Raw genomic sequence first — 27,253 nt, forward strand, 5'->3', positions numbered from 1 at the left:
TAAACACAACATAACACGTTCCCAGAATTCCTTGCAGCACCAACTCTTCCGGGACGCTACAGTCATTTTTCCTCGCTTGGATGGAGACAGGTGTGGACAATATTGGAGACACTTGTCCCCACACTAAAAGTATACAGCGAAGGAGAAAAACTGTATGGTGTTGCTTTCATTTTGACAATACAGCGGTCATCAGCTGCTGTGACTTAAGAGTTGTTGAGGTGTGGAAACATGCGGTCACTCCTGTTTTTTCTCGTTGTTGGCCAAACTGTTGTACTGAACCACAAGGGAGCATTAGAGAAGAACTCATCTTGTTTATTAGACTTTATTTTCATTAGGCAAACTGCTTTGTGTTTTATTTTGATATCGAAAAAAGCAAACGCCACATTACTTTAAAAAACATTTGACACATCATTTTGTTAACGTTTTATTGTGTATAGTTAATTCCTATACGGCTCAAACTCTTAAAGATATGTCCCGATACGACATCTACATGTTACGGGTGTAACGGTACACAAAAATTTCCGTTCAGTACGTACCTCGGTTCATTTTCGGTACAGTAAGAAAACAACAAAATGTACATTTATTGGTTCTTTATTTACCAAATTTGTAAACAATGGCTTTATCCTTTTAACATTGGGAACACTATAATAATTCTGCCCACGTTAATCAACATTAAACTGCCTCAAGTTGTTGCTCAGATTAAATAAAATGACAAAACTTTTCTTCTACATATAAAAAGTGCAACATTAAAGGCCTACTGAAATGATTTTTTTTTTATTTAAACGGGAATAGCAGATCCATTCTATGTGTCGTACTTGATCATTTCGCGATATTGCCATATTTTTGCTGGAAGGATTTAGTAGAGAAAATCGACGATAAAGATCGCAACTTTTGCTCGCTGATAAAAAAAAAAGCCTTGCCTGTAGCGGAAGTAGCGTGACGTCACAGGAGCTAGTATTCCTCACAATTCCCCGTTGTTTACAATGGAGCGAGAAAGATTCGGACCGAGAAAGTGACGATTACCCCATTAATTTGAGCGAGGATGAAAGATTCGTAGATGAGGAACGTTACAGTGAAGGACTTGAGAGGCAGTGCAGGACGTATCTTTTTTCGCTCTGACCGTAACTTAGGTACAAGCTGGCTCATTGGATTCCACACTCTCCTTTTTCTATTGTGGATCACGGATTTGTATTTTAAACCACCTGGGATACTATATCCTCTTGAAAATGAGAGTCGAGAACGCGAAATGGACATTCAGTGCCTTTTATCTCCACGACAATACATCGGCGAAACGCTTTAGCTACGAGCTAACGTGATAGCATCGTGCTTTAACTGCATATAGAAACAAAAAAAAATAAACCCCTGACTGGAAGTATAGATAGAAAATCAACAATACTATTAAACCGTGGACATGTAAATACACGGTTAATGCTTTCCAGGCTGGCGAAGGTTAACAATGCTGTGCTAACGACGCCATTGAAGCTAACTTAGCAACCGGACTGCACAGAGCTATGCTAAAAACATTAGCTCTCCACCTACGCCAGCCAGCCCTCATCTGTTCATCAACACCCGTGCTCACCTGCGTTCCAGCGATCGGCAGAAGGACGAAGGACTTCGCCCGATGCGTTTGGCGGCCCGGAGACGTAGGAAGTCAAGGTGAGGTCGGCGGCTAGCGCGGCTAGCGCGGCTAGCGCTCCAACAAAGTCCTCCTGGTTGTGTTGCTGTAGTCCGCTGCTAATACACCGATCCCACCTACAACTGTCTTCTTTGCAGCCTTCATTGTTCATTAAACAAATTGCAAAAGATGTCCAGAATACTGTGGAATTATGAAATGAAAACAGAGCTTTTTGTATAGGATTCTACGGGGTACCATAACTTCCGTTATACTGACTTCGTCACGCGCATACGTCATCATACTGCGACGTTTCAGCCGGATATTTCCCGGGAAATTTAAAATGTCACTTTATAAGTTAACCCGGCCGTATTGGCATGTGTTGCAATGTTAAGATTTCATCATTGATATATAAACTATCAGACTGCGTGGTCGCTAGTAGTGGCTTTCAGTAGGCCTTTAAACAGTTTCAAGTCAACTCATCATGCTTAATTTATTACAGCATTTGGGAAGCCTGAAGTTGATTTTTATTATGTAAATGTTATATTTTTATCAACATGTGATAGCAGGGACCCTGCTATTCTAAACTAGGCTGCTGCTTTACTAATGATTAATGTAACTATGTAGCAATAGGAGAGACTATTCATCCCTGAACACCATGGAGTTCATGTAGGCTTGATGATGCACTTACATTATTATATCAACTATCAGAGACAGAAACTCTTCATTTAACATAATGTCCTTTTTTGCTGCTTCAACACAGAAAAAGGTCAAGTGAAATAACAGACAGACAGGGCTTTGCTGTCCGTAACACACACACACACCCCGCAAAATGAGCTAACGTTACGCTAAAAGCGAATTAGCCTTCACCTCAAGCCAGGACTGCGAGCGAGCTGAGCTGCCGTTTATGTTTCTAGTCCGCATGGATGAGCGAGGATGCGTCCGAGGAGACCGAGTTGTCCGATACCCGCTCATTCAGCCAACTAACTTGATTGCAGCTTTAGGAATAACTATTATTTATTACAGCGTGATTGGGAATTTTTTAAAATTATTATTTATTTTATTTTTCCCCGGGGGGAATTAGGACCCAAGCAGAATTCCACTCCCCCTAGCCCACAGGTGTCAATACGCAAGGCACAGGGGCCAAATCTGGCCTGCCCTATTATTTTATGTGGCCAGTGAAAGCCTGGAAATAATATGCATTAACTAGATGATTCCCGCTTTTCCCGAAAATTCCCAAATTTTTGGGGAAATTCCCTTTGAAATCAATGGGACATTCTTCAAAGTTCCACAACTCCTGCATTTTTCATCTGATTCAAACCGTTCCAACTTCAAAATATTCAGCCTGTTTGAGAATTGTGTGCTCCCTCTCAACAATTCAAAAAAAAAAAAAATTCCAGGATTCCTTCAGCAATTGCCTGTGAATTAATATGCCAGGAAATAACGGCTGTGTAACATTAATTTGCCCTGTTATTATTATTTAACAATGGAAATTATTTTTGTTATGCATTAATTGTTTAAATATTATTAATATATCGGTCATTATCGATAATTATTTATATTTTTATGACTAATGGAACATAAGGAGCAGGAGAATAAAATATTTTATTTGAAATGTAACTTCCTCTGCTTATAATCCCTCCAGGCAGAAAGGAAATGTCAACACGAGCATGGAAAACAAACAATGTCAACAAAATAGTAAAATCACATTGAACACTTAACAATAAGCTCTTAAAAATAAGGAATATGTAAGAAATGCTTCATAAAGTGTGAGAAAATAGTGCAAAGTGTGAAAATGTAAACATAAAGAAACCTAAGAAGAACTATTTTCTGCAGGTTTAATGCCAGGAAATAACGGCTGTGTAACATTAATTTGCCCTGTTATTATTATTTAACTATGGAAATTATTTTTTGTTATGCATTCATTGTTTAAATATTATTAATATATTGGTCATTATCGATAATTATTTATATTTTTATGACTAATGGAACATAAGGAGCAGGAGAATAAAATATTTTATTTGAAATGTAACTTCCCCCTGATTATAATCCCTCAAAGCAGAAAGGAAATGGCAACACAATCATGAAAACACTTAAACAATGTCAACAAAATAGTAAAATCACATTGAACACTTAACAATAAGCTCTTAAAAATAAGGAATGTGTAAGAAATGCTTCATAAAATGTAAGAAAATAGTGCAAAGTGTGAAAATGTAAACATAGAGAAACCTGAGAAGAACTATTTTCTGCAAGTATAGTGGCAGGGAGTTACAGCTGTGCTCTAAAGGGTGAGCGCGGCTAATATTAGCGGTCTTGGTGGGGACGAGCACCTTGCATCATGTACAGACCACATTGGTCTGACTCCGGTCCCTTTGACAAAACCCTAAAACTTTTCCTCTTTTATCCACAAGTTCTTCATTTTGACTTTCTTTTCTCACTCCATGCAAAGAATCAAGCAAACGTGATAGTTGATACTGTCACTTGATTGGCTGTTAGCGTGTCACGTGATCCTTTGTTCACGCGACCAACCTTGCTTCCATACTTCTGCTATCCGACACATTTTTTTATTGATATCGATTACGTGTCTATCGCGACATACATCGATATCATTTTGTTTCCCAGCCCTATAAAAACAATATTTAATGTTGACCAATGCAGCTTTTTTACGACTTTAAACCCTCCCGTCCCCGGTGGGGTGACATTTTCACAACTTAATAACTGGGTATGGCCGTGTTTGGACGTCGAGGTGAAAGAGTTTGAACGCACGGCGGTAAACAAAGTTCTTCAGAGGACATTTGTGTGTGCAAGGCGGACAGAAGGACAAGACCTGCAAACTGCTCTGCTCAAAATTGCCCTGTAAGATTGGCCAACACCCCTCCCTAGCCCCCCGCACACACACACACACACACACACACACACGCACACACACGCACACACACTTTCTTGTATTTATTACCTTCTTGAGACCTCCGAAAAAAGGCCTACGTTTTCAGGACCACCCTTTTTAGATATATAAAGAAGTGTATTTACAACATTAATAATATATACATACTATGCAAATATAAAAAAAGGTTGTTGTGAAAAATGAGGTGGAATTTCACAAGAAAAAGGTCACTATTTCACAAGAAACATTTTGATTTTTGGCAGTATTACAATAAAAGTCGTAATTTTACTAAATTTGACAAGAAAAACTGAACATTTGTGCAATATTATGCTAAAAGTTGTAATTCTCTCAATAACAGTCACAGTTTTACAAGAAAAGCTTAACAATGTGGCAATTTTATGAAAAGAGTCGTAATTTTACTCGACAAAAGTCACACTTTTTATAAGAAAACTTACAAAGTTTGGCAATATTATAATAATAATCGGAATTTTACTTGGCAAAATTATGACACAAGTTATCGTTTTACTCAAAAAAACGTCACTATTTTACAAGAACAAAAAAATTGGCAATATTGCGAGAAAAGTCTGAATTTTATACGACACATGTCACCATTTCGCATTAACAAGTAATAATTTTACATTTAAAAAGTCGCAATTTTACGAGAAAATATTGCAATATTACAGAAAGAATATGAGAAATTGTTCCCAATTTTGTAAGCAAAAAGTCGACACTTTGTGAGAAAAAGACTTTTGTATGCACGTTAAATCAACAAAAAATCCTGACTTTGGAGCAATGTTCACGGACTCTAGTATTTGGCTCCCTATTAGATGGAATGTTATTGGGACCATGATTTATGAATTGTGGCAGTATTATAATAAAAGTCGTCATTTTACTCAACGCAAGTCAAAATTTTACAAGAAAAACTGAACATTTGTGCAATATTATGATAAAAGTTGGAATTTTACTCAATAACAGTCGCAGTTTTACAAGAAAAGCTTAACATTTTGGCAATTTTATGAAAAGAGTCGGAATTTTACTCGACAAAAGTCACATTTTTTATAAGAAAACTTACAAAGTTTGGCAATATTATAATAATAATCGGAATTTTACTTGGCAAAATTATGACAAAAGTTATCATTTTACTCAAAAAAACGTCACTATTTTACAAGAACAACAAAACAATTGGCAATATTGCGAGAAAAGTCTGAATTTTATACGACAAATGTCACCATTTTGCATTAACAAGTAATAATTTTACATTTAAAAAGTCATAATTTTACGAGAAAATATTGCAATATTACAGAAAGAATATGAGAAATTGTTCCCAATTTTGTAAGCAAAAAGTCGACACTCTTGTGAGAAAAAGACTTTTGTATGCACATTAAATCAACAAAAAATCCTGACTTTGGAGCAATGTTCACGGACTCTAGTATTTGGCTCACTATTAGATGCAATGTTATTGGGACCATGATTTATGAATTGTGGCGGTATTATAATAAAAGTCGTCATTTTACTCAACGCAAGTCAAAATTTTACAAGAAAAACTGAACATTTGTGCAATATTATGATAAAAGTTGGAATTTTACTCAATAACAGTAGCAGTTTTACAAGAAAAGCTTAACATTTTGGCAATTTTATGAAAAGAGTCGGAATTTTACTTGACAAAAGTCACAATTTTATAAGAAAACTTTAAAATGTTGGCAATATTATAATAATCTGAATTTTACTTGGCAAAATTATGACAAAAGTCATAATTTTACTCAAAAAAAAACTTCACTATTTTACAAGAACAACAAAAAAATTGGCAATATTGTGATAAAAGTCCGAATTTTAGATGACAAATGTCAACATTTTGCATTAAAAAGTAATCATTTTACCTAAAGTAATCATTTTACGAGAAAGTATTGCAATATTACAGAAGTGGTTAGAGTGTCCGCCCTGAGATGGGTAGGTTGGAGTTCAAATCCCAGCCGAGTCATACCAAAGACTATAAAAATGGGACCCATAACCTCCCTGCTTGGCACTCAGCAACAAAGGGTTGGAGTTGGGGGTTAAATCACCAAAAATGATTCACGGGCGCGGCGCCGCTGCTGCCCACTGCTCCCCAAGGGGATGGGACAAATGCAGAGGACACATTTCACCACATCTAGTGTGTGTGTGACAATCATTGGTACTTTAATCTTTAATCTTTAATCTTAAACAGAAAGAATATGAGAAATTGTTCCCGATTTTATAAGAAAAAAGTCGACACATTGTGAGAAAAAGACTGCTTTTAGTTCATTTATTTTTATTTTTAATTTTTTTCTTTATAATTGGTTTTTAATCTTCATTATTTACTTCAAGTTATTACAGCATGTCTCTATACATATAAATGTATATATATATATATATATATATATATATATATATATATATATATATATATATATATATATATATATATATATATATATATATATATATATATATTATTTTTTTTATTTATTTTTATTTTAAATTGTATTTATTTATTTATTTTTTTAAATTCATTTTTATTTATTTATTTTTTTTTATTTATTTTGGCCACATTTAAATTTCTTACACACACTTTTTATGTATGTTGACCAGAGGGAGAGCACTTAAAATATTTTACACACTTATTTCATATGTTGACGAGAGGGGGAGCACTTTTAAAAGCGACACACAGTCAATTTGGAAAATCCCTCCTTTTTGGGACCACCCTCATTTTGATAGATGCCACCAGCAGGGGTGCAAATAAGACATTGGGACCATGATTTATGTCATCACTTGTTCACACCTCCTCATATGGAAGATACTTTTCCTTCTTCATGTCTCAAGAAGGGTAGGAATACAAGAACACACACACTCACACACAGAGAGAGAGAGAGGGAAGAGGGAGGAAAGGTGAAAGGGAAACCATATCCCCGAACATTTGCTCTAATGGGAGGCTTCCTGGCAAGTAACCAGAGCAGCTTCAGGTGCCGAAAGTGGCCGCTCTCAGTTTACCAACGGTCAGGGAAAACTCCCCAGACATTTCTGCGTCTGAAGCAGGGCACTCAAACTCCCTTTTATTGGGGGCCACATTCCAACTGTGGCTGCTCTCAGAGGGCCACATGTAACCAGTAACAAGCTACATGTAGCTAGGCTAAGTAGCTTAACTACATTTTCCAGTAGCTTCCTGTAGCTTAGCTACTTTTAGACCAGGCCTGAGCAATTATTTGGACTTGGGGGGGGGCAAATTTAGAGAGAAAAAATGTGTTTGGGGGCATGTATATCTATTTTTAGAAACACTAATACAAAACCTCACAATAACGTCTGAATGCTAAAAACGTTATGACAGACCACCTTAAAAATCGGAATGGAATTTTCCTTTTTTTTTTAACTAAATGAGACACCCAGAATGTACATGAAAATAAAGAATGTGGGATTTACAATATTAACTATGAAGGATAAAACACTGAATATTGACAACATATGGAGGTCACACCCCCTCTCCATCCACATATTTTACAATCAAGCGAAACAAAAATGCAACAAACAGCGAAATATGAACGCGAAGGGTAAAAAAAACAAACACACCTACAATCTGATACATCACTAAGCTTTAGAACTTTGTTGTAAAAATCTCCTTCCGCGTCTGTCCCTGACACCCACATTTCAGGCTGGCCTCTGTGGAAACGCTCCCCACCCACACTGCTTGGTGCCTCGTCTGAGCTGCTGTCACTTACATTACCATTGTAACTAATCAGATGACCATAGTAACTAATTAGATTGCTCTAGTACCTAATTAGATTACCCTAGTAACTAGTATATCATGCAGAAGCGCAGATCAATCAATCAATGTTTACTTATATAGCCCTAAATCACCAGTGTCTCAAAGGGCTGCACAAGCCACAACGACACCCTGAGATCCCACATCAGGGCAAGGAAAAACTCAACCCAATGGGATGACAATGAGAAACCTTGGAGGGGACCGCAGATGTGACCCCCCTCTTGGGTCGGTCACATCTAGTCTGAGACTTGGGTCGGTCACATCTAGTCTGAGACTTAGGTCGGTCACATCTAGGCTATGTCTACACCAAGTCATTTAACCCCTTAAACGAATAATTATTTAGCCTAAGCCACACTAACCATCGTTTAAGGTCCCCCTTCTCAGACAAATTTTGACACGGGTAAGCCAGCCGTGTATTTCTTGAATCTCCGGCACATAGCTTTGTATGGACTCATTGATCGTTTACAAAGTGAGTTCGGAGAGGAAGTGACGCCAGACAGACCTCGCCCACACAGGAAGTGACGCCAGAAAGACATAAAGATAGAGGCGGATCATGCAGACATGCCAGTGTTTCACCTTCTTGTACATGTACAGGCGCTTTTGGAAATCACAAATCAATACCTTAGGAGACAGCAACGTACGATTGCAGCTATTTCGGATACAACACATCTCAGACGGCAAGAGAACTTTCAAACAGGCAGCTGTGACTGAAACTTAGGTCGGTCCCATCTAGTCTGAGACTTAAGTCGGTCCCATCTAGTCTGGGACTTAGGTCGGTCACATCTAGGCCATGTCTACACTAAGTCGTTTAACCCCTTAAACGAATAATTATTTAGCCTAAGCCCCGTTTCAGCCACACTAACCATCGTTTAAGGTCCCCCTTCTCAGACAAATTTTGACACGGGTAAGCCAGCCGTGTATTTCTTGAATCTCCGGCACTTAGCTTTGCATGGACTCATTGATCGTTTACAAAGTGAGTTCGGAGAGGAAGTGACGCCAGAAAGACCTCGCCCACACAGGAAGTGACGCCAGAAAGTCATGACAAAGATGAAGGCGGATCATGCAGACATGCCCGTGTTTCTCCTTCTTGTACATGTACAGGCGCTTTTGGAAATCACAAATCAATACCTTGAGAGAAGGCAACGGACGATTGCAGCTATTTCGGATACAACACATCTCAGAAGGCAAGAGAACTTTCGAACTTTCAAACAGTCAACTGTGACTGAGACTTAGGTCGGTCACATCTAGTCTGAGACTTCGATCTGTCAGATATAGTCTGAGACTTTGATCGGTCAGACCTAGTCTGAGACTTTGATCGGTCAGGCCTAGTCTGAGACTTCGATCGGTCAGACCTAGTCTGAGACTTCGATCGGTCAGATCTAGTCTGAGACTTCGATCGGTCAGATCTAGTCTGAGACTTCGATCGGTCAGATCTAGTCTGAGACTTTGATCGGTCAGATCTAATTTGAGACGTAGATTGGTCAGATCTAGTCCAAACGATTGGTGCCAAAAAACCCAATATTTATACTCCAAAAACAAGGAGGATGTGCCTGGGCAAGGATGGTTTCGCCCTACGGTAGTGAGAAAAACAACTGTTGTGATGCAAACGAGCAATCCTAATTGTCAAAGCCAACGACAGTCGTTGAAGTGTAATTTAGCCTTGTTAGCTGAGGTATTGTGTGGCTAGAACGATGGCTGTAGATCAACGACGACCAGTCCAAAATAGTCTGAATCCCCCGCGTAAGCATTCCATTCAGTTGTGAACAAATGGCATTCTGGTCACCTTCTGTGAGCAGAATGTTTCTAACTCCTGTTATTTGTTGGAGGGGGAATTGCAGAGTCTTTTAGGAACGGTAGAAAGGACAGTCTTTAAGATATAGAAGTTTAGGGTTCTTATCTGTTGAAATCCACCGCATGCATGTTCATTTTCAAATTTTTTCAACACCTGTGACCTAAAGTTATTTTAAAAATCAGCCCCTTCCCAACACGCATGGTTAACTTTTCATGCCGGTACCGTTCACATTTGAAACAATACTGTACTGATTCCTGGTACCTAGGAATCGATAATAGTACTCAATGGTACCAATTTTCTGTACTTTTGTTTTTCATAGTAAAATCTCATATTTTATTGCAACATTTTAAAAAATGGCCTGATTGTGAAAACTGCAGATGTTGTATCTTGTTCTGTTATCACATTTCTGAGCATCATTTGCAGGTATGACACTAAGTTGCAGTTCCAAGTCCAAGACATTAGATGACAGAAGTGTATAGTTCATAGTGTGTTGGTCATTTCAGTCGTTGCTGTCTGTTGCACCCCACAAAGTGTTAATACTGTAAGTATTGTACAAGCTGTACGGTTTGCACAGCAAGTCAATTCCGATTTTTTTCCATTATATACAAAATAGTTGACAACCGAGAAGAAAAAAGGTAAAAATTAAATGTTTTAGGAACTCGCGTTCCACCACTCCTGTGTCTGACTGCTCGCCCACAGACATGCTCTTCAAGCAGACTTCAAAGTATCCCGTAAACCTGCCAGAGCCAAAATATTTGTCGTCTTCCTTCTTTAATCTTCTACACCAAATAATTTGGTTCTGAAAAGGTTGACTTTGATTGCACAAAATCCTTGAAGTTGCCACAAATGCTCCAGGACTCAGACCGACTAGAACTGAAGCCATGTTTACTTCCGTAAACACCGCAGTGTGTGAAACATCATGTCCTCAGGGGGGTCGGATTGCATTCACATTAGAAATCACATTTTTATGTGTGTAATATGAACCAATACATTAAACAATCGGATTTGACAAACAAATATGAATTGGACATCCGACCTTGCAGTGTGAACGTAGCCCTCATAAAAATCAAAAGTTAAAATCACTATTGCTAACGCTAATCAGCAGCCTGTCAACAGCAGCCTGTCAATAGCAAAGTCAATGTATATTAGCATCAAGCTGACTTAGGTTGTAGCGTTTTTTGAGTCAATTCCTCTTTTGGCATTGAAAATTGCAACATTACCTATAAGGTAGCTTGGCTGAGTTTGCTCTCAGTGCTGCTGGAGTGATCACCAAGTGTCGAAGAGCGAAGTGTCTGCAACCGGGCGTGACGTCACGCGCAACCCTAAAATAACACGGCACCATTGGATATTACATGAATGGGTGCCCGTTAGGACCATCCATCCATCCATCTATTTTTTTACCGCTTGTCCCGTTCGGGGTCGCGGGGGGTGCTGTAGCCTATCTCAGCTGCATTTGGGCGGAAGGTGGGGTACACCCTGGACAAGTCGCCACCTCATCACAGCTGTTAGGACCAGTATGGAGGGTAATTTGTGTCTTTATTAGGAATTTAAACATTTTTTTTACACTGAATTTTTTTTTTTTTTTACATCAAATTATGCTGACAATTTCATTGAAACATTTTATATATATATATATATATATATATATATATATATATATATATATATATATATATATATATATATATATATATATATATATATATATATATATATATATATATATATATATATATATATATACTGAATTTATGTAACTGAAGCAAGATTTTTTTTTTTTTTTTACATCAAATTATGCTGACAATTTCATTGAACATTTTTAGTTTTTTGACACTGAATTTATGTAACTGAAGCAGGATTTTTTTTATTTTTTTTTACATCAAATTATGCTGACAATTTCATTGAACATTTTTAGTTTTTTTACACTGAATGTATGTAACTGAAGCAGGATTTTTTTTTTTTTTTACATCAAATTATGCTGACAATTTCATTGAAACATTTTAGTTTTTTTACACTGAATTTATGTAACTGAAGCAGGATTTTTTTTTTTTTACACCAAATTATGCTGACAATTTCATTGAAACATTTTTGTATTTTTACACTGAATTTATGTAACTGAAGCAGGATTTTTTTTTTTTACATCAAATTATGCTGACAATTTCATTGAACATTTTTAGTTTTTTTACACTGAATTTATGTAACTGAAGCCAGATTTTTTTATTTTTTTTTTTACATCCAATTATGCTGACAATTTAATTGAACATTTTTAGTTTTTTTTACACTAAATTTATATAACTGAAGCAGGATTTTTTTTTTTACATGAAATTATGCTGACAATTTCATTGAAAAAAATGTTGTTGAAAAATTGTGTGTGTTTAAAAAAATACCATGTCAAAAAATTCTCAGCTTCAAAAAGCAAATACTTACTTCCGGTAAATCAAGACTGAAGCAATCGATCCTGTCTCAGTAGCAGCCAATGAGGTTTAAGTTTGAAGTCACGTGACACGGGTCTTGCAAAGCAACATACAAATGCAGTTCAGCTACCTGGGCATAATCTTCTTAAAACCCATTTTTATTCACTGACTTGTATCCCAGCATGAGACTTTAAACTGTTTTTAACTTTTTTTAACTGCTTTTATCTAACAAATTGTTCTTAAGATAATTTGTATTTGCTTTTTCAATGTGTATTTTACCTCTGTTTTAAATGTTATTGTTTTAGTCTGTCCTTTGCCTGTATATCTTTGTGTTGTACAGCCCTTTGTTCTTCAACTGTGCTTGTTTTTAAAGGGCTTTATAAATAAAGTTGGTATGGTATAATATAGGGGTGTAACGGTACGTGTATTTGTATTGAACCGTTTCAGTACGGGGGTTCCGGTTCGGTTCGGAGGTGTACCGAACGAGTTTCCACACGAACATATTTAGTAGCGTAACGCACGTTGTGTAAACAATGCACACCGAGGCACAACACATTGCCGTGTGTTGTGCCTCGGTGTGCATTATTTACTCAAAATGCCGGACATTTGAGGCATTTAAGAAACTCCGCCCTGACAGCTCAGCAAAAGAGGACATGTCCGGTGAAAAGAGGATGTATGGTCAGTCTATCCTAGCCCGTTAGCGGCATGCTAGCAGTTAACGGGCTAGGATAGACTGACCACACGTCCTCTTTTCACTGGACATGTCCTCTTTTGCGGAGCTGTCAGGGCGGAGTTTCTTAAATGCCTCAAATGTTCTGCATTTTGAGTTAGGGTTGCGTGTATTTTCAATGTACGTTCAGGGTTAAGAAGGGGTTAAAAACAAAACAAATTGTGCACGCAGCGGCATTGGTGAGGGAGGGGCAGAGACAGAGAGAGAGAGAGAGTTATGATAAACGCGCATGCGTCGCCAGGCTCTGCTTTTTATCCATAGATTTATCACATTTAATGTTTTATCTATAGCAGGGGTGTCAAAAGTGTGCCCCGGAGGCCATTTGCGGCCCACAGCTAATGTTTTAAAGGCCCACGGCACATTCTAAAAATACTATTAAAATAAACAAAAACATAACAAAAGTGAAATAAAAAAGCTTAAAGGTTAAACGTAGTTTAGAAAAAGTTGCAATGTTGACTATTGTTGCGTTGACCAGCATTCCTCCAATGGGGAATTCAAATTGCTAGTCTCTCCCAGATTCTTTTCATGGCAATAAGCTGATGTTTATATTCAATCAACAGGCAGTAGTTTGTATTTTGTGGTTTATTCTCCAAGCTTAGAGGACAAACGTGAGACCAATCTAGTACCCCAGCGTTCCCCAGCCCGGTCCAGATCGGTCTAGCTCGGTCTCCCCTCCAACCCCCGGAAGTCCCGTGATCTTCCCTCTGTCCCTCGCCCCCACTCCCTTTGTTTAGACTACTCCGAGTTATCTCTACTCTGACACATTCCAATCTAGAAGGCCAACACCTTACTATGAGACTCAAAAGAAGGAAGAATACTAGCTATTCGTTATATGACTATAGGAGTTTAGAAAGAAGTAACACTTAAATATGGATATGATTCTGATCTGCTTCCCACACTAATAAAACAAAGCTGGTTTTTTTTTCATTTTAACTGTCATTGCTCAAAACATAATATTGAATCAAAATCAATGTTATTATGAATTATTGACCTATCCAAGGTTCCCATTACTTCACATCAAATATTCCACTAAGAAAAATATTTTTGGTGGAAGATTTTGCAAATTTGGTAAATAATTAACCAATACATTTATATTTTGTTGTTTTCTTACTGTACCGAAAATGAACCGAACCGTGACCTCTAAACCGAGGTACGTACCGAACCAAAATGTTTGTGTACCGTTACACCCCTAATAGAAATGGTTCCAATGGTTAGAATCTGCAATGGAATTTTTATACATTGGAATTTTGAAACACGCATTTTGCTAACAATTATTTTTCTCAATGAAATTGTCAGCATAATTTCATGTAAAAAAAATAAATAAATCAGTTCACAAAATTCAATTGCAAAAAATTCAGTGTCAAAAAAAAACTTTCGTAATAAGGACACAATGAACCTTTATAGATCAGCGGGGTTTCGATTTGTGCCAAAAAACAAAGTACTGACACGCTGTCAACAAGTTGAGCTCACATAAAATAAACGGTAATAAGACTTTTTGAAAGCAGGACGACGACGCCAAACATCTCTCGCATTCTGAAACGGCCGAAGTTCATTCTTGAAAATGTCTTGCGTCTGTGACCCGGACTCAGATCTATTTCAAAACGGTTGCCATGGGACAGAAAACGGAGCCTCGGATTAAAGGGATTATGAAGCATTACATGGCCCATGCCCCTTGTGGTTACTCCACACGTTGTTGTTGTTAAGTTCAAGTACCAATGATTGGCACACACACACCAGGTGTGGTGAAATTTGTCCTCTGCATTTGACCCATCCTCCTGTTCACCCCCCTGGGAGGTGAGAGGAGCAGTGAGCAGCAGCGGTGGCCACGCCCGGGAATCATTTTGGTGATATAACCCCCATTCCTACCCTTGATGCTGAGTGCCAAGCAGGGAGGTAATGGCTCCCATTTTTATAGTCTTTGGTATGACTCGGCCGGGGTTTGAACTCACGACCTACCACTCTAACCACAAGGCCACTGAGAAGGTTGTTTTTTTGGAGACACACACTTGTCGCTTGTGTTGACTCAAGTTGTTCTTTTTCCAGTTTGAAGTGAAAATATACAATGGATGAAGATGATGTCATGGAGCACAGCATGGATGTAAACGCCTCAATTCGGTTTCAGCCGTATGGGAACGTTTGACAATAATCTCTCTCTTTTTCCTTAGTTCTTCCTGTGCTCGGTCTACGTGCCCATGTGCACGGATAAGGTGCCCATACCCATCGGCCCGTGCGGGAGCATGTGCATGTCTGTCAAGAGGAAGTGTCTGCCGGTTCTTCAGGAGTTCGGCTTCATCTGGCCAGAGGTGAGTCGGAAATAGAGATGTCCGATAATATCGGTCTGCCGATATTATCGGCCGATAAATGCGTTAAAATGTAATATCGGAAATTATCGGTATCGGTTTTTTTATTATCAGTATCGTTTTTTTTGGTTTTTTTTTTATTTTTTTTAATTAAATCCACATAAAAAACACAAGATACACTTACAATTAGTGCACCAACCCAAAAAACCTCCCTCCCCCATTTACACTCATTCACACAAAAGGGTTGTTTCTTTCTGTTATTAATATTCTGCTTCCTACATTATATATCAATATATATCAATACAGTCTGCAAGGGATACAGTCCGTAAGCACACATGATTGTGCGTGCTGCTGGTCCACTAATAATACTAACCTTTAACAGTTAATTTTACAAATTTTCATTAATTACTAGTTTCTATGTAACTGTTTTATATTGTTTTACTTTCTTTTTTATTCAAGAAAATGTTTTTAATTTATTTCTTATTTTATTTGATTCATTTTTTTAAAAAGTACCTTATCTTCACCATACCTGGTTGTCCAAATTAGGCATAATAATGTGTTAATTCCACGACTGTATATATCAGTTGATATCGGTATCGGTTGATATCGGTATCGGTAATTAAAGAGTTGGACAATATCGGCATATCGGATATCGGCAAAAAGCCATTATCGGACATCCCTAGTCGTAAACATCCGTGAATGTCATGATTTACGGCCACACTTCACCCGATCGTCTCGCAGACGGGCATCGGACATTTTCTAGCATCCAACGTCCAACAAGTCTTCCCTCAACCAAGACCTTAATCAATCGTCTGCGACGGGAAGCTGACAAGCCAAATACTAGAGTCCGTGAACATTGCTCCAAAGTATGGATTTCGTGTTGGTTTATATATACAAAAATAAACATTGACATGTGCACAGGCAGTAATATATGATAAAAAAAACAAGGCGGCAGCTAAAGGACTTCCTTGCTCATCCCATAGGAAAAACCCGCCAAGTGAACAGCTGATTTTACTACCTCAGGCGCTGACGTAAGACAACCATGTGACTCGTGTCCCAAATGTGACCCTAGGATGGACAAGTACGACGGTACTAAGACTATAGTGGCCATAAACAGTTAGCTTCTACAGCTGGGGTGCACAAAGTGCGGGACGGGGCCATCTGTGGCCCGTGACTCGTTCGTTATTGGCCCTTATAGGCACATTACCAAAATAAAAACACGCATAAAAACTGGGTAAACAGCAAGTGTTGACATCAGCCAATAAAAACACAAAGCTTTGTATACTAAAAACAAACAGACAAAAAAAAAAGTATGTATATTTGTATATACACACACAAACCACAGTTGACGCAGGGGTAGATCTTGCCTTGGTTTTTGGCCGAGACCAGGGATATTGGGCTAGAAAAGATTGGCGACCGCTGATTTACGGTATTACTGATAAACTGCAGTAAAACTCCCGACAGTTACTCTCATCGTTGTTAATCATACAGAAACGTGATCGATAGCCATACTTTGATAAACTCAGATCGGTGATACTGCTTTTTTTATTGGAGAAGCTGCGGCCTGCCACCATGGCCCCCTCCTCCCCTCTGTTGCTAGATATCTCAAGATGTACGTTGTAATATGTATATGTGCAGTGTTTCCCATAAACTGCCAAGATACCTGTGGCGGTGGGGGCGTGGCTATGGGCGTGGTCACCATGACATCATCGAGTAATTTGCATAATTTACTACAATGATTTGATTTTCTCTAAAAAGGCTCAAAAAATGTATACTTACTAATTAATAATAACAGTTTTGTTTTAAACGTCCATCTATCCATCCATCCATCCATTTTACAATATAATTACAACACTTTATGTACATATTTATATACAGATTTGAACAATAAGTTATTCACTGAAATATATTTATTAATTGTGGTTCTTACAAAAAATATATCTTATAAAATATAAAAGCTAAAATGTCTCAAAGCTCTGCCCCTTTAATTAGTGCATACTAAATCATTTAACTTTAGCCTACTACTACAACCATATTATTTACCAGCAACATAAAGTGAAACAGAGGCAGAGGTGTCCTGCCACAGTCAGTAACAAATAAACAGAAAACAGTAGTGGTGGTAGATAGACACAGAGCTTCATCAAACATCTGATCCACTGAACAAAGAGCTCCAAAAATCTTGAACTTTAGACTGCCATCAGTTTTACTCCCTACACTTAACCATGTGTTTCCTACTGCCTATAGACTTTGCACCCTTTGTTGTATACACATGTTGTGTTTCTAATATAAATACATTTAATAAAGTCAAATACAAATAAGGCAACAAGAGAAGTATCCTACACTTCTCTTTTGTAAAGTAAATCTGAACAGCCGATATGGGCATCTACATCAACTATATGATTTGCCTGAGAAGCTGGAGAGGACAAAAAAAAATAAATAAATATATATATATATATATATATATACATTTATTTTTATTTATTTTTATTTTTAATTTTTATTTGTGGCGGACGTAATTCTTTCTTGGCGGGCTGCCACAAATAAATGAATGTGTGGGAAACACTGATGTGCTTTGCTATGGAGGTTTTTACCCCTCTCCAGACTGGGCCCCCTTAGGAGCCCAGTCTGGATTGTATTTTTTTACTCATCCTTCCCCAGCGTTGACCTTTTTCCCATCTTTTACGGGGCGCCTTGTGGCAACCCATCAGCGTTCCTGTTCTGTAACCCTGTACACTGTTTGTCTGTCTAATCTTGAACGGGTTTGTGCTTAAAACAAAGTTTCGTTGTACTTGTGCAATGACAATAAAGACCTATCCTATCCTATCCTATCCTAAGCAAGCTCGGGGTGCTCATGCCTGGCTAGCCAAAATGCTAACGTGAATGCAAGAGACATTAACGTCTTTCCCCATTAAGAAACGACATTCACCAATCTGAACTTATAAAAACACATTGCTGTCCAAGCAGCTAAGCTATTTAATTGTGCGAATCGAATAGGCTTGCACGATGTTGACAATATACGATACAAATTAAAATTTGGCCGACGATGGACCTTTTAATATCAGCGTTCTATCGTGATGCATGTTGAAGACACATTCTAGCTGTGTCCGCGCACATTTTACAGCCACAATCGAACAAAGGCGTCCTCAACAAAAAAGCTGTGGTAAATATTTATATTACTTAAAATAAAACTGGGTTTGTTTAATAAAATTCTACTACATCAACAATATGATTTGTCTGAGTGGCTGGACAGGAGAGATAAAAAAAATAATTACATTTTTTTTTTATTAAAAACACCATACTGCCATCTAACTTATTGTCATACTTGCAAATGAGACTCAGAAGTGTAATAAAAAAACAAGATATACAGTAACTCAGCAGCAGTTATCATAATCAGCAATTTTTTAAATGAATTATTAAAAACATAACACACACAAAAGTACCAAAAATTGGTACTGTTAAGTACCAATAATTTTCAGGTACTGGAAAGTTGCCAGAGTATTGATTCAAATGTGAACGGTGCCCATTCCTAATTGTGATACGTATGGTATCGCAAAGACAGTATTTTCCAGACTATAGAGCTCACTGGCGTATAAGCCCCACCTACCAAATTTTTGAAGAAAAAAATAATTTTTCCATATATTAGCCGCACCGGACTATAAGTCGCAGATATATACGTTGTGAAATGAGTTATTTATACAGAAAGATTTTGTAAATGTTTATTTACATACCTTAATTGTTTCCAAACGGTGTTTGTAACAAGGCAGTTAAACGGCTGATCAAACAAAACAGAAGTCATGGTCATGGAAGCTAGCTCTCCAATCAGCCAAACAGACTCAATAACTACACAGTGACATTTTAGTGAATTTCCAAAACTGAATCAACACAAAAAGAATGCCATTGTAAGGTAATACTATAAACCTTTTAGCATATTAGCTAATGCTAACAACGCTAGCTTCATTACATTAGGATAGCGCGTACAAATATGCATGAAAACACTCCTACAGACATCACACATGGGACGGTTTAGTAAGTAAGAATTGTTTTAGTTATATTGTTAAACTTACAAACGTCGCTTGGAGTGATGAATGAAGAATCCAAACGAGCAGAAACGCTATGGAAGCGGCATTTGTACTTCCGGTTGAAAGTCTGACAGAAGGGCAACGCAGCACCTGCAGCACAAACAATAACACACCTTTTCAATGTCTTTGCTTGCTTGTTTTTTTAAGAAGAACTATTCGCATTATGGCCGTCAGCGCACCGTTTTATAAGCCGCAGGGGTCAAAGCATAGGAGAAAAAAATAGCTGCTTATAGTGTGGAATTTACGGTAGTTCTAATAAACATATTTAAACACACAAATAAAAAAGAATATAGTTTTTAAGAAGCTCGAACAATATAAGAAAGTACATTGTATGTATTTCATATGTTTTTAAATAAAACTTGGTGTGTGTTAAAGCAGTGGTCCCCACCCACTGGGCCGCGGCCCGGTACCGGTCCGTGGACTGATTGGTACCGGGCCGCAGCCGCACAAGAAATTAAAAAATATATATATATATTTTTTTTTTAATTACATCAACATAAAAAACACAATATATACATTAAATATCAATATAAATCAATACAGTCTGCAGGGATACAGTCCGTAAGCACACATGATAGTATTTCTTTATATAAAAAAAAAATAATAATAATAATAATTTTTTTTACTACCCCCCCCCCCCCCTCCCCCCGGTCCGTGGGACAAATTTTCAAGCGTAAGTACAAAAAGGTTGGGGACCACAGTGTTAAAGTACTTTTTGGACACATTACAAACACATCAGTTTGCACATTTGATGGCAGCTGCTCGTTTTTCTCTCGCTGACAGAAATGCGTAACTTTCTCCATCGCCTTCCCCTTTGCAGGTGCTCAACTGCAGCCTCTTCCCGCCTCAGAATGACTACAACCACATGTGCATGGAGGGCCCCGGGGACGAGGATCCACCCTATCACCCCATCCGTCACCCTCCCCACCAGGAGGAGTGTCAGGCCCTAGGGTCCGCACCCGACCAGTACGTCTGGCTGAAGCAGGCCGACAGATGTGCTCTCCAGTGCGGCTACGACAGCGGCCTGTACAGGCGGGGGGCCAAAGTCTTCACCGACGCCTGGATGGCGGTGTGGGCGGTCCTCTGCTTCCTCTCCACCACTTTGACCGTGCTGACCTTTCTCTTGGATTCACAACGATTCTCCTACCCTGAGCGGCCCATCATATTCCTGTCCATGTGCTGCAATTTGTACAGCGTTGCCTACCTGGTAAGTACGCCCGTCCCAGACTGATCCCGGGTTTTAGTGGCCTGAATATGTAAATAAATGTACAGGGGCACTACCTTAGCAACATTAGATGCAATGGGAGATTGTTGGAAACTGACCAACACGGATGCATTAGTGCAGGCCTGTCCAAAGTGTGGCCCCGGGGCCATTTGCAAAAAAACAAATAACTAGATGAGGCAATTCCTGAAGGAATGGAGTGTGGATGCTCCAATTCTGACGAACTGAAATGCTAACAGAATGTAGTATGAATGTAAGAATTGTTTGAATGTTGGAATGTGTTGAATGTTGAAGATTTAGAATTTCCAGGAAAACTGGAATATGGTTTGGAACTTGGCAAAGTGTTAGTTTGCATGTCCAGGATGAGTGGAATGTGTTGACGTTGGAACGGTTTGAGTAGGTGCGAAAAATGTATGATTTGTGGATCTTGGAGAAATGTCCCATTCATTTCAACGGGAATTTCATGGAAATTTGGTAAATTCGGGAAAAGCTGGAATTTAAAAAAAAATGTGAATGGAATTTTTCAAATCGGTCGAGAAATGTTTAAGTAGTCACATTTTTAATTTGAAAAATGGAATTATGGAATTCCTGGAATTTGGGGAAAACCGTGAATTTTTCCAGTTCAAAAAACAACATTGTTTTTTTATTCTGATGAAGAGGAATGTTTTGACGGTGGAAGTGGGTTGCAAAACGTGGAAGGAGTAGTCGCAAGAATAAAGAGTGAATAAAGGGGTTGAAAAAAGGGATTTACGGGTATTCCTGGAATTTTTTTGAACTTGAAAAAATTATACTGTAGTTTGAATGTTCAGGATGAGTGGAATGTGTTGACGTTGGAACGGTTTGAATAGGTGCAAAAATGTATGATTTGTGGATCTTGGAGAAATGTCCCATTCATTTCAACGGGAATTTCATGGAAATTTGGTAATTTCAGGAAAAGCTGGAATTTTTTTATAAATGCTAAAAAAAAAATGTGAATGGAATTTTTCAAATCGGTCGAGAAATGTTTAAGTAGTAACATTTTTAATTTGAAAAATGGCATTATGGAATTCCTGGAATTTGGGGAAAAACGTGAATTTTTCCAGTCCTGATTAAGAGGAATGTTTTGACGGTGGAACGGTTGAAGTGGGTTGCAAAATGTGGAAGGAGTAGTCGCAAGAATAAAGAGTGAAAAAAGGGGTAGAAAAAATGGGATTTCTGGGAATTCCTGGAATTTCTTTGAACGTGGAAAAATGATAGTTTGAATGTTCAGGATAAGTGGAATGTGTTGAAGGTGGAACAGTTTGAATAGGTGCAAAAATGTATGATTTGTGGATCTTGGAGAAATGTCCCATTCATTTCAACGGGAATTTCATGGAAATTTGGTAAATTCGGGAAAAGCTGCAATTTAAAAAAAAATGTGAATGGAATTTTTCAAATCGGTCGAGAAATGTTTAAGTAGTCACATTTTTAATTTGAAAAATGGAATTATGGAATTCCTGGAATTTGGGGAAAACCGTGAATTTTTCCAGTTCAAAAAACAACATTGTTTTTTTATTCTGATGAAGAGGAATGTTTTGACGGTGGAAGTGGGTTGCAAAACATGGAAGGAGTAGTCGCAAGAATAAGGAGTGAATAAAGGGGTTGAAAAAAGGGATTTACGGGTATTCCTGGAATTTTTTTGAACTTGAAAAAATTATACTGTAGTTTGAATGTTCAGGATGAGTGGAATGTGTTGACGTTGGAACGGTTTGAATAGGTGCAAAAATGTATGATTTGTGGATCTTGGAGAAATGTCCCATTCATTTCAACGGGAATTTCATGGAAATTTGGTAATTTCAGGAAAAGCTGGAATTTTTTTATAAATGCTAAAAAAAAAATGTGAATGGAATTTTTCAAATCGGTCGAGAAATGTTTAAGTAGTAACATTTTTAATTTGAAAAATGGCATTATGGAATTCCTGGAATTTGGGGAAAAACGTGAATTTTTCCAGTCCTGATTAAGAGGAATGTTTTGACGGTGGAACGGTTGAAGTGGGTTGCAAAATGTGGAAGGAGTAGTCGCAAGAATAAAGAGTGAAAAAAGGGGTAGAAAAAATGGGATTTCTGGGAATTCCTGGAATTTCTTTGAACGTGGAAAAATGATAGTTTGAATGTTCAGGATAAGTGGAATGTGTTGAAGGTGGAACAGTTTGAATAGGTGCAAAAATGTATGATTTGTGGATCTTGGAGAAATGTCCCATTCATTTCAACGGGAATTTCATGGAAATTTGGTAAATTCGGGAAAAGCTGGAATTTAAAAAAAAATGTGAATGGAATTTTTCAAATCGGTCGAGAAATGTTTAAGTAGTCACATTTTTAATTTGAAAAATGGAATTATGGAATTCCTGGAATTTGGGGAAAACCGTGAATTTTTCCAGTTCAAAAAACAACATTGTTTTTTTATTCTGATGAAGAGGAATGTTTTGACGGTGGAAGTGGGTTGCAAAACGTGGAAGGAGTAGTCGCAAGAATAAAGAGTGAATAAAGGGGTTGAAAAAAGGGATTTACGGGTATTCCTGGAATTTTTTTGAACTTGAAAAAATTATACTGTAGTTTGAATGTTCAGGATGAGTGGAATGTGTTGACGTTGGAACGGTTTGAATAGGTGCAAAAATGTATGATTTGTGGATCTTGGAGAAATGTCCCATTCATTTCAACGGGAATTTCATGGAAATTTGGTAATTTCAGGAAAAGCTGGAATTTTTTTATAAATGCTAAAAAAAAAATGTGAATGGAATTTTTCAAATCGGTCGAGAAATGTTTAAGTAGTAACATTTTTAATTTGAAAAATGGCATTATGGAATTCCTGGAATTTGGGGAAAACGTGAATTTTTCCAGTCCTGATTAAGAGGAATGTTTTGACGGTGGAACGGTTGAAGTGGGTTGCAAAATGTGGAAGGAGTAGTCGCAAGAATAAAGAGTGAAAAAAGGGGTTGAAAAAATGGGATTTCTGGGAATTCCTGGAATTTCTTTGAACGTGGAAAAATGATAGTTTGAATGTTCAGGATAAGTGGAATGTGTTGAAGGTGGAACAGTTTGAATAGGTGCAAAAATGTATGATTTGTGGATCTTGGAGAAATGTCCCATTCATTTCAACGGGAATTTCATGGAAATTTGGTAAATTCGGGAAAAGCTGCAATTTAAAAAAAAATGTGAATGGAATTTTTCAAATCGGTCGAGAAATATTTAAGTAGTCACGTTTTTAATTTGAAAAATGGAATTATGGAATTCCTGGAATTTGGGGAAAACCGTGAATTTTTCCAGTTCAAAAAACAACATTGTTTTTTTATTCTGATGAAGAGGAATGTTTTGACGGTGGAAGTGGGTTGCAAAACGTGGAAGGAGTAGTCGCAAGAATAAAGAGTGAATAAAGGGGTTGAAAAAAGGGATTTACGGGTATTCCTGGAATTTTTTTGAACTTGAAAAAATTATACTGTAGTTTGAATGTTCAGGATGAGTGGAATGTGTTGACGTTGGAACGGTTTGAATAGGTGCAAAAATGTATGATTTGTGGATCTTGGAGAAATGTCCCATTCATTTCAACGGGAATTTCATGGAAATTTGGTAATTTCAGGAAAAGCTGGAATTTTTTTATAAATGCTAAAAAAAAAATGTGAATGGAATTTTTCAAATCGGTCGAGAAATGTTTAAGTAGTAACATTTTTAATTTGAAAAATGGCATTATGGAATTCCTGGAATTTGGGGAAAAACGTGAATTTTTCCAGTCCTGATTAAGAGGAATGTTTTGACGGTGGAACGGTTGAAGTGGGTTGCAAAATGTGGAAGGAGTAGTCGCAAGAATAAAGAGTGAAAAAAGGGGTAGAAAAAATGGGATTTCTGGGAATTCCTGGAATTTCTTTGAACGTGGAAAAATGATAGTTTGAATGTTCAGGATAAGTGGAATGTGTTGAAGGTGGAACAGTTTGAATAGGTGCAAAAATGTATGATTTGTGGATCTTGGAGAAATGTCCCATTCATTTCAACGGGAATTTCATGGAAATTTGGTAAATTCGGGAAAAGCTGGAATTAAAAAAAAAATGTGAATGGAATTTTTCAAATCGGTCGAGAAATGTTTAAGTAGTCACATTTTTAATTTGAAAAATGGAATTATGGAATTCCTGGAATTTGGGGAAAACCGTGAATTTTTCCAGTTCAAAAAACAACATTGTTTTTTTATTCTGATGAAGAGGAATGTTTTGACGGTGGAAGTGGGTTGCAAAACGTGGAAGGAGTAGTCGCAAGAATAAAGAGTGAATAAAGGGGTTGAAAAAAGGGATTTACGGGTATTCCTGGAATTTTTTTGAACTTGAAAAAATTATACTGTAGTTTGAATGTTCAGGATGAGTGGAATGTGTTGACGTTGGAACGGTTTGAATAGGTGCAAAAATGTATGATTTGTGGATCTTGGAGAAATGTCCCATTCATTTCAACGGGAATTTCATGGAAATTTGGTAATTTCAGGAAAAGCTGGAATTTTTTTATAAATGCTAAAAAAAAAATGTGAATGGAATTTTTCAAATCGGTCGAGAAATGTTTAAGTAGTAACATTTTTAATTTGAAAAATGGCATTATGGAATTCCTGGAATTTGGGGAAAAACGTGAATTTTTCCAGTCCTGATTAAGAGGAATGTTTTGACGGTGGAACGGTTGAAGTGGGTTGCAAAATGTGGAAGGAGTAGTCGCAAGAATAAAGAGTGAATAAAGGGGTTGAAAAACAGGATTTACGGGTATTCCTGGAATTTTTTGAACTTGGAAAAATTATAGTTTGAATGTTCAGGATGAGTGGAATGTGTTGACGTTGGAACGGTTTGAATAGGTGCCAAAATGTATGATTTGTGGATCTTGGAGAAATGTCCCATTCATTTCAACGGGAATTTCATGAAAATTTTTGTATCTTCGGGAAAAGCTGGATTTTTTTTTAAAATGCTAAAAAAAATGTGAATGGAATTTTTCAAATCGGTCGAGAAATGTTTAAGTACTAACATTTCTAATTTGAAAAATGGTATTATGGAATTCCTGGATTTTGGGGAAAACCGGGAATTTTTCCCGTTCAAAAAACAACATTGGTCTTTGTCCTGATTAAGAGGAATGTTTTGACGGTGGAACGGTTGAAGTGGGTTGCAAAATGTGGAAGGAGTAGTCGCAAGAATAAAGAGTGAATAAAGGGGTTGAAAAACAGGATTTACGGGTATTCCTGGAATTTTTTCGAACTTGGAAAAATGATAGTTTGAATGTTCAGGATGAGTGGAATGTGTTGACGTTGGAACGGTTTGAATAGGTGCCAAAATGTATGATTTGTGGATCTTGGAGAAATGTTCCATTCATTTCAACGGGAATTTCATGGAAATTTGGTAATTTCGGGAAAAGCTGGAATTTTGTTATGAATGCTAAAAAAAAAAAATGTGAATGGAATTTTTCCAATTTGGTCGAGAAATGTTTAAATAGTAACATTTTTAATTTGAAAAATGGCATTATGGAATTCCTGAAATTTGTGGAAAAACGTGAATTTTTCCAGTCCTGATTAAGAAGAATGTTTTGACGGTGGAACCCTTTGAAGTGGGTTGCAAAATGTGGAAGGAGTAGTCGCAAGAATAAAGAGTGAAAAAAGGGGTTGAAAAAATGGGATTTCTGGGAATTCCTGGAATTTTTTTGGACTTGGAAAAATGATAGTTCAAATGTTCAGGATGAGTGGAATGTGTTGAAGGTGGAATGGTTTGAATCAATTGAAAACTGTGGAAATGGTGGAAGGTTGAAAAAATGGCCAATTCCAATTTAAATGGGAAAAATGTCCTGGAAAACCTGGAATTCTGGGAAATCTGGAAATATTTGAAATTTGTCAAGGAAAAGCCCGCGATCCCAGAATAGGCTGAACAGTTTGAAGTTGGAACGGTTTGAATGGGATGAAAAATGTGGAAGGTTAAGCGGCAACATTTTGGAGAAGAAGAATAATAAATAGATGAATTTTGGTGTAGAAAAGCATATGTGTGAATGTTTTGGAGCATTCACACAATGAAATAAAAGAGCAAACAGGTGAAATGTGACGAGAAAAAGTTACACGTTGACTCTAATAACACAAAGCTGCCATGCAGGCTGGTTTTTTTCCCCTTTAAAACCATCATTACTCAAAAAATAGTAATGAATCAAAATGTATGTTATGAATTATTAAAGTCTCCAATTACTTCACATCATTCTGAAATATTTTTTTGCATATCTTTTGTGTTTGCATTATAAAAAACACTTTTCTTTGACAAAAAGGGCATACAAAATAGCAAAAAAAAACATGAAGAAAAATCTTAAAAACTTATAACCGACTGATAGATCTGAAGTTGATCTAGAGACTTGTATGTATAAAGCAAAAAAAAGATAACTTTTTTTTTTAACACTTATCACTTTTTAATCACTATGAATATTGGTGGGATTTTTTTTATTTT

At 37.2% G+C, this 27,253-nt stretch overlaps 1 protein-coding gene and 1 long non-coding RNA gene across 4 annotated transcripts in view; one reads left to right on the forward strand and one right to left on the reverse strand.

Annotated features, from left to right (window-relative positions):
- fzd4 (frizzled class receptor 4) overlaps positions 1 to 27,253 on the forward strand; it is a 39,713-nt gene that overhangs the window by 2,997 nt on the left and 9,463 nt on the right. Inside the window, exons 2-3 of the mRNA XM_062067261.1 lie at positions 15,370 to 15,507; positions 20,404 to 20,790. Coding sequence (XP_061923245.1) covers positions 15,370 to 15,507; positions 20,404 to 20,790 — 525 coding nt within the window. The remainder of the gene's footprint in view (positions 1 to 15,369; positions 15,508 to 20,403; positions 20,791 to 27,253) is intronic.
- Positions 19,241 to 27,253, reverse strand: part of LOC133663071 (uncharacterized) — a 26,628-nt gene continuing 18,615 nt past the window's right edge. For all 3 annotated transcript variants that reach the window (XR_009828228.1, XR_009828229.1, XR_009828227.1), the window contains one exon: positions 19,241 to 19,673. This is a non-coding gene — a long non-coding RNA (uncharacterized LOC133663071). The remainder of the gene's footprint in view (positions 19,674 to 27,253) is intronic.

This window comes from Entelurus aequoreus, linkage group LG13, assembly GCF_033978785.1.
Source record: "Entelurus aequoreus isolate RoL-2023_Sb linkage group LG13, RoL_Eaeq_v1.1, whole genome shotgun sequence".
Classification (NCBI taxonomy): Eukaryota; Metazoa; Chordata; class Actinopteri; order Syngnathiformes; family Syngnathidae; genus Entelurus; species Entelurus aequoreus.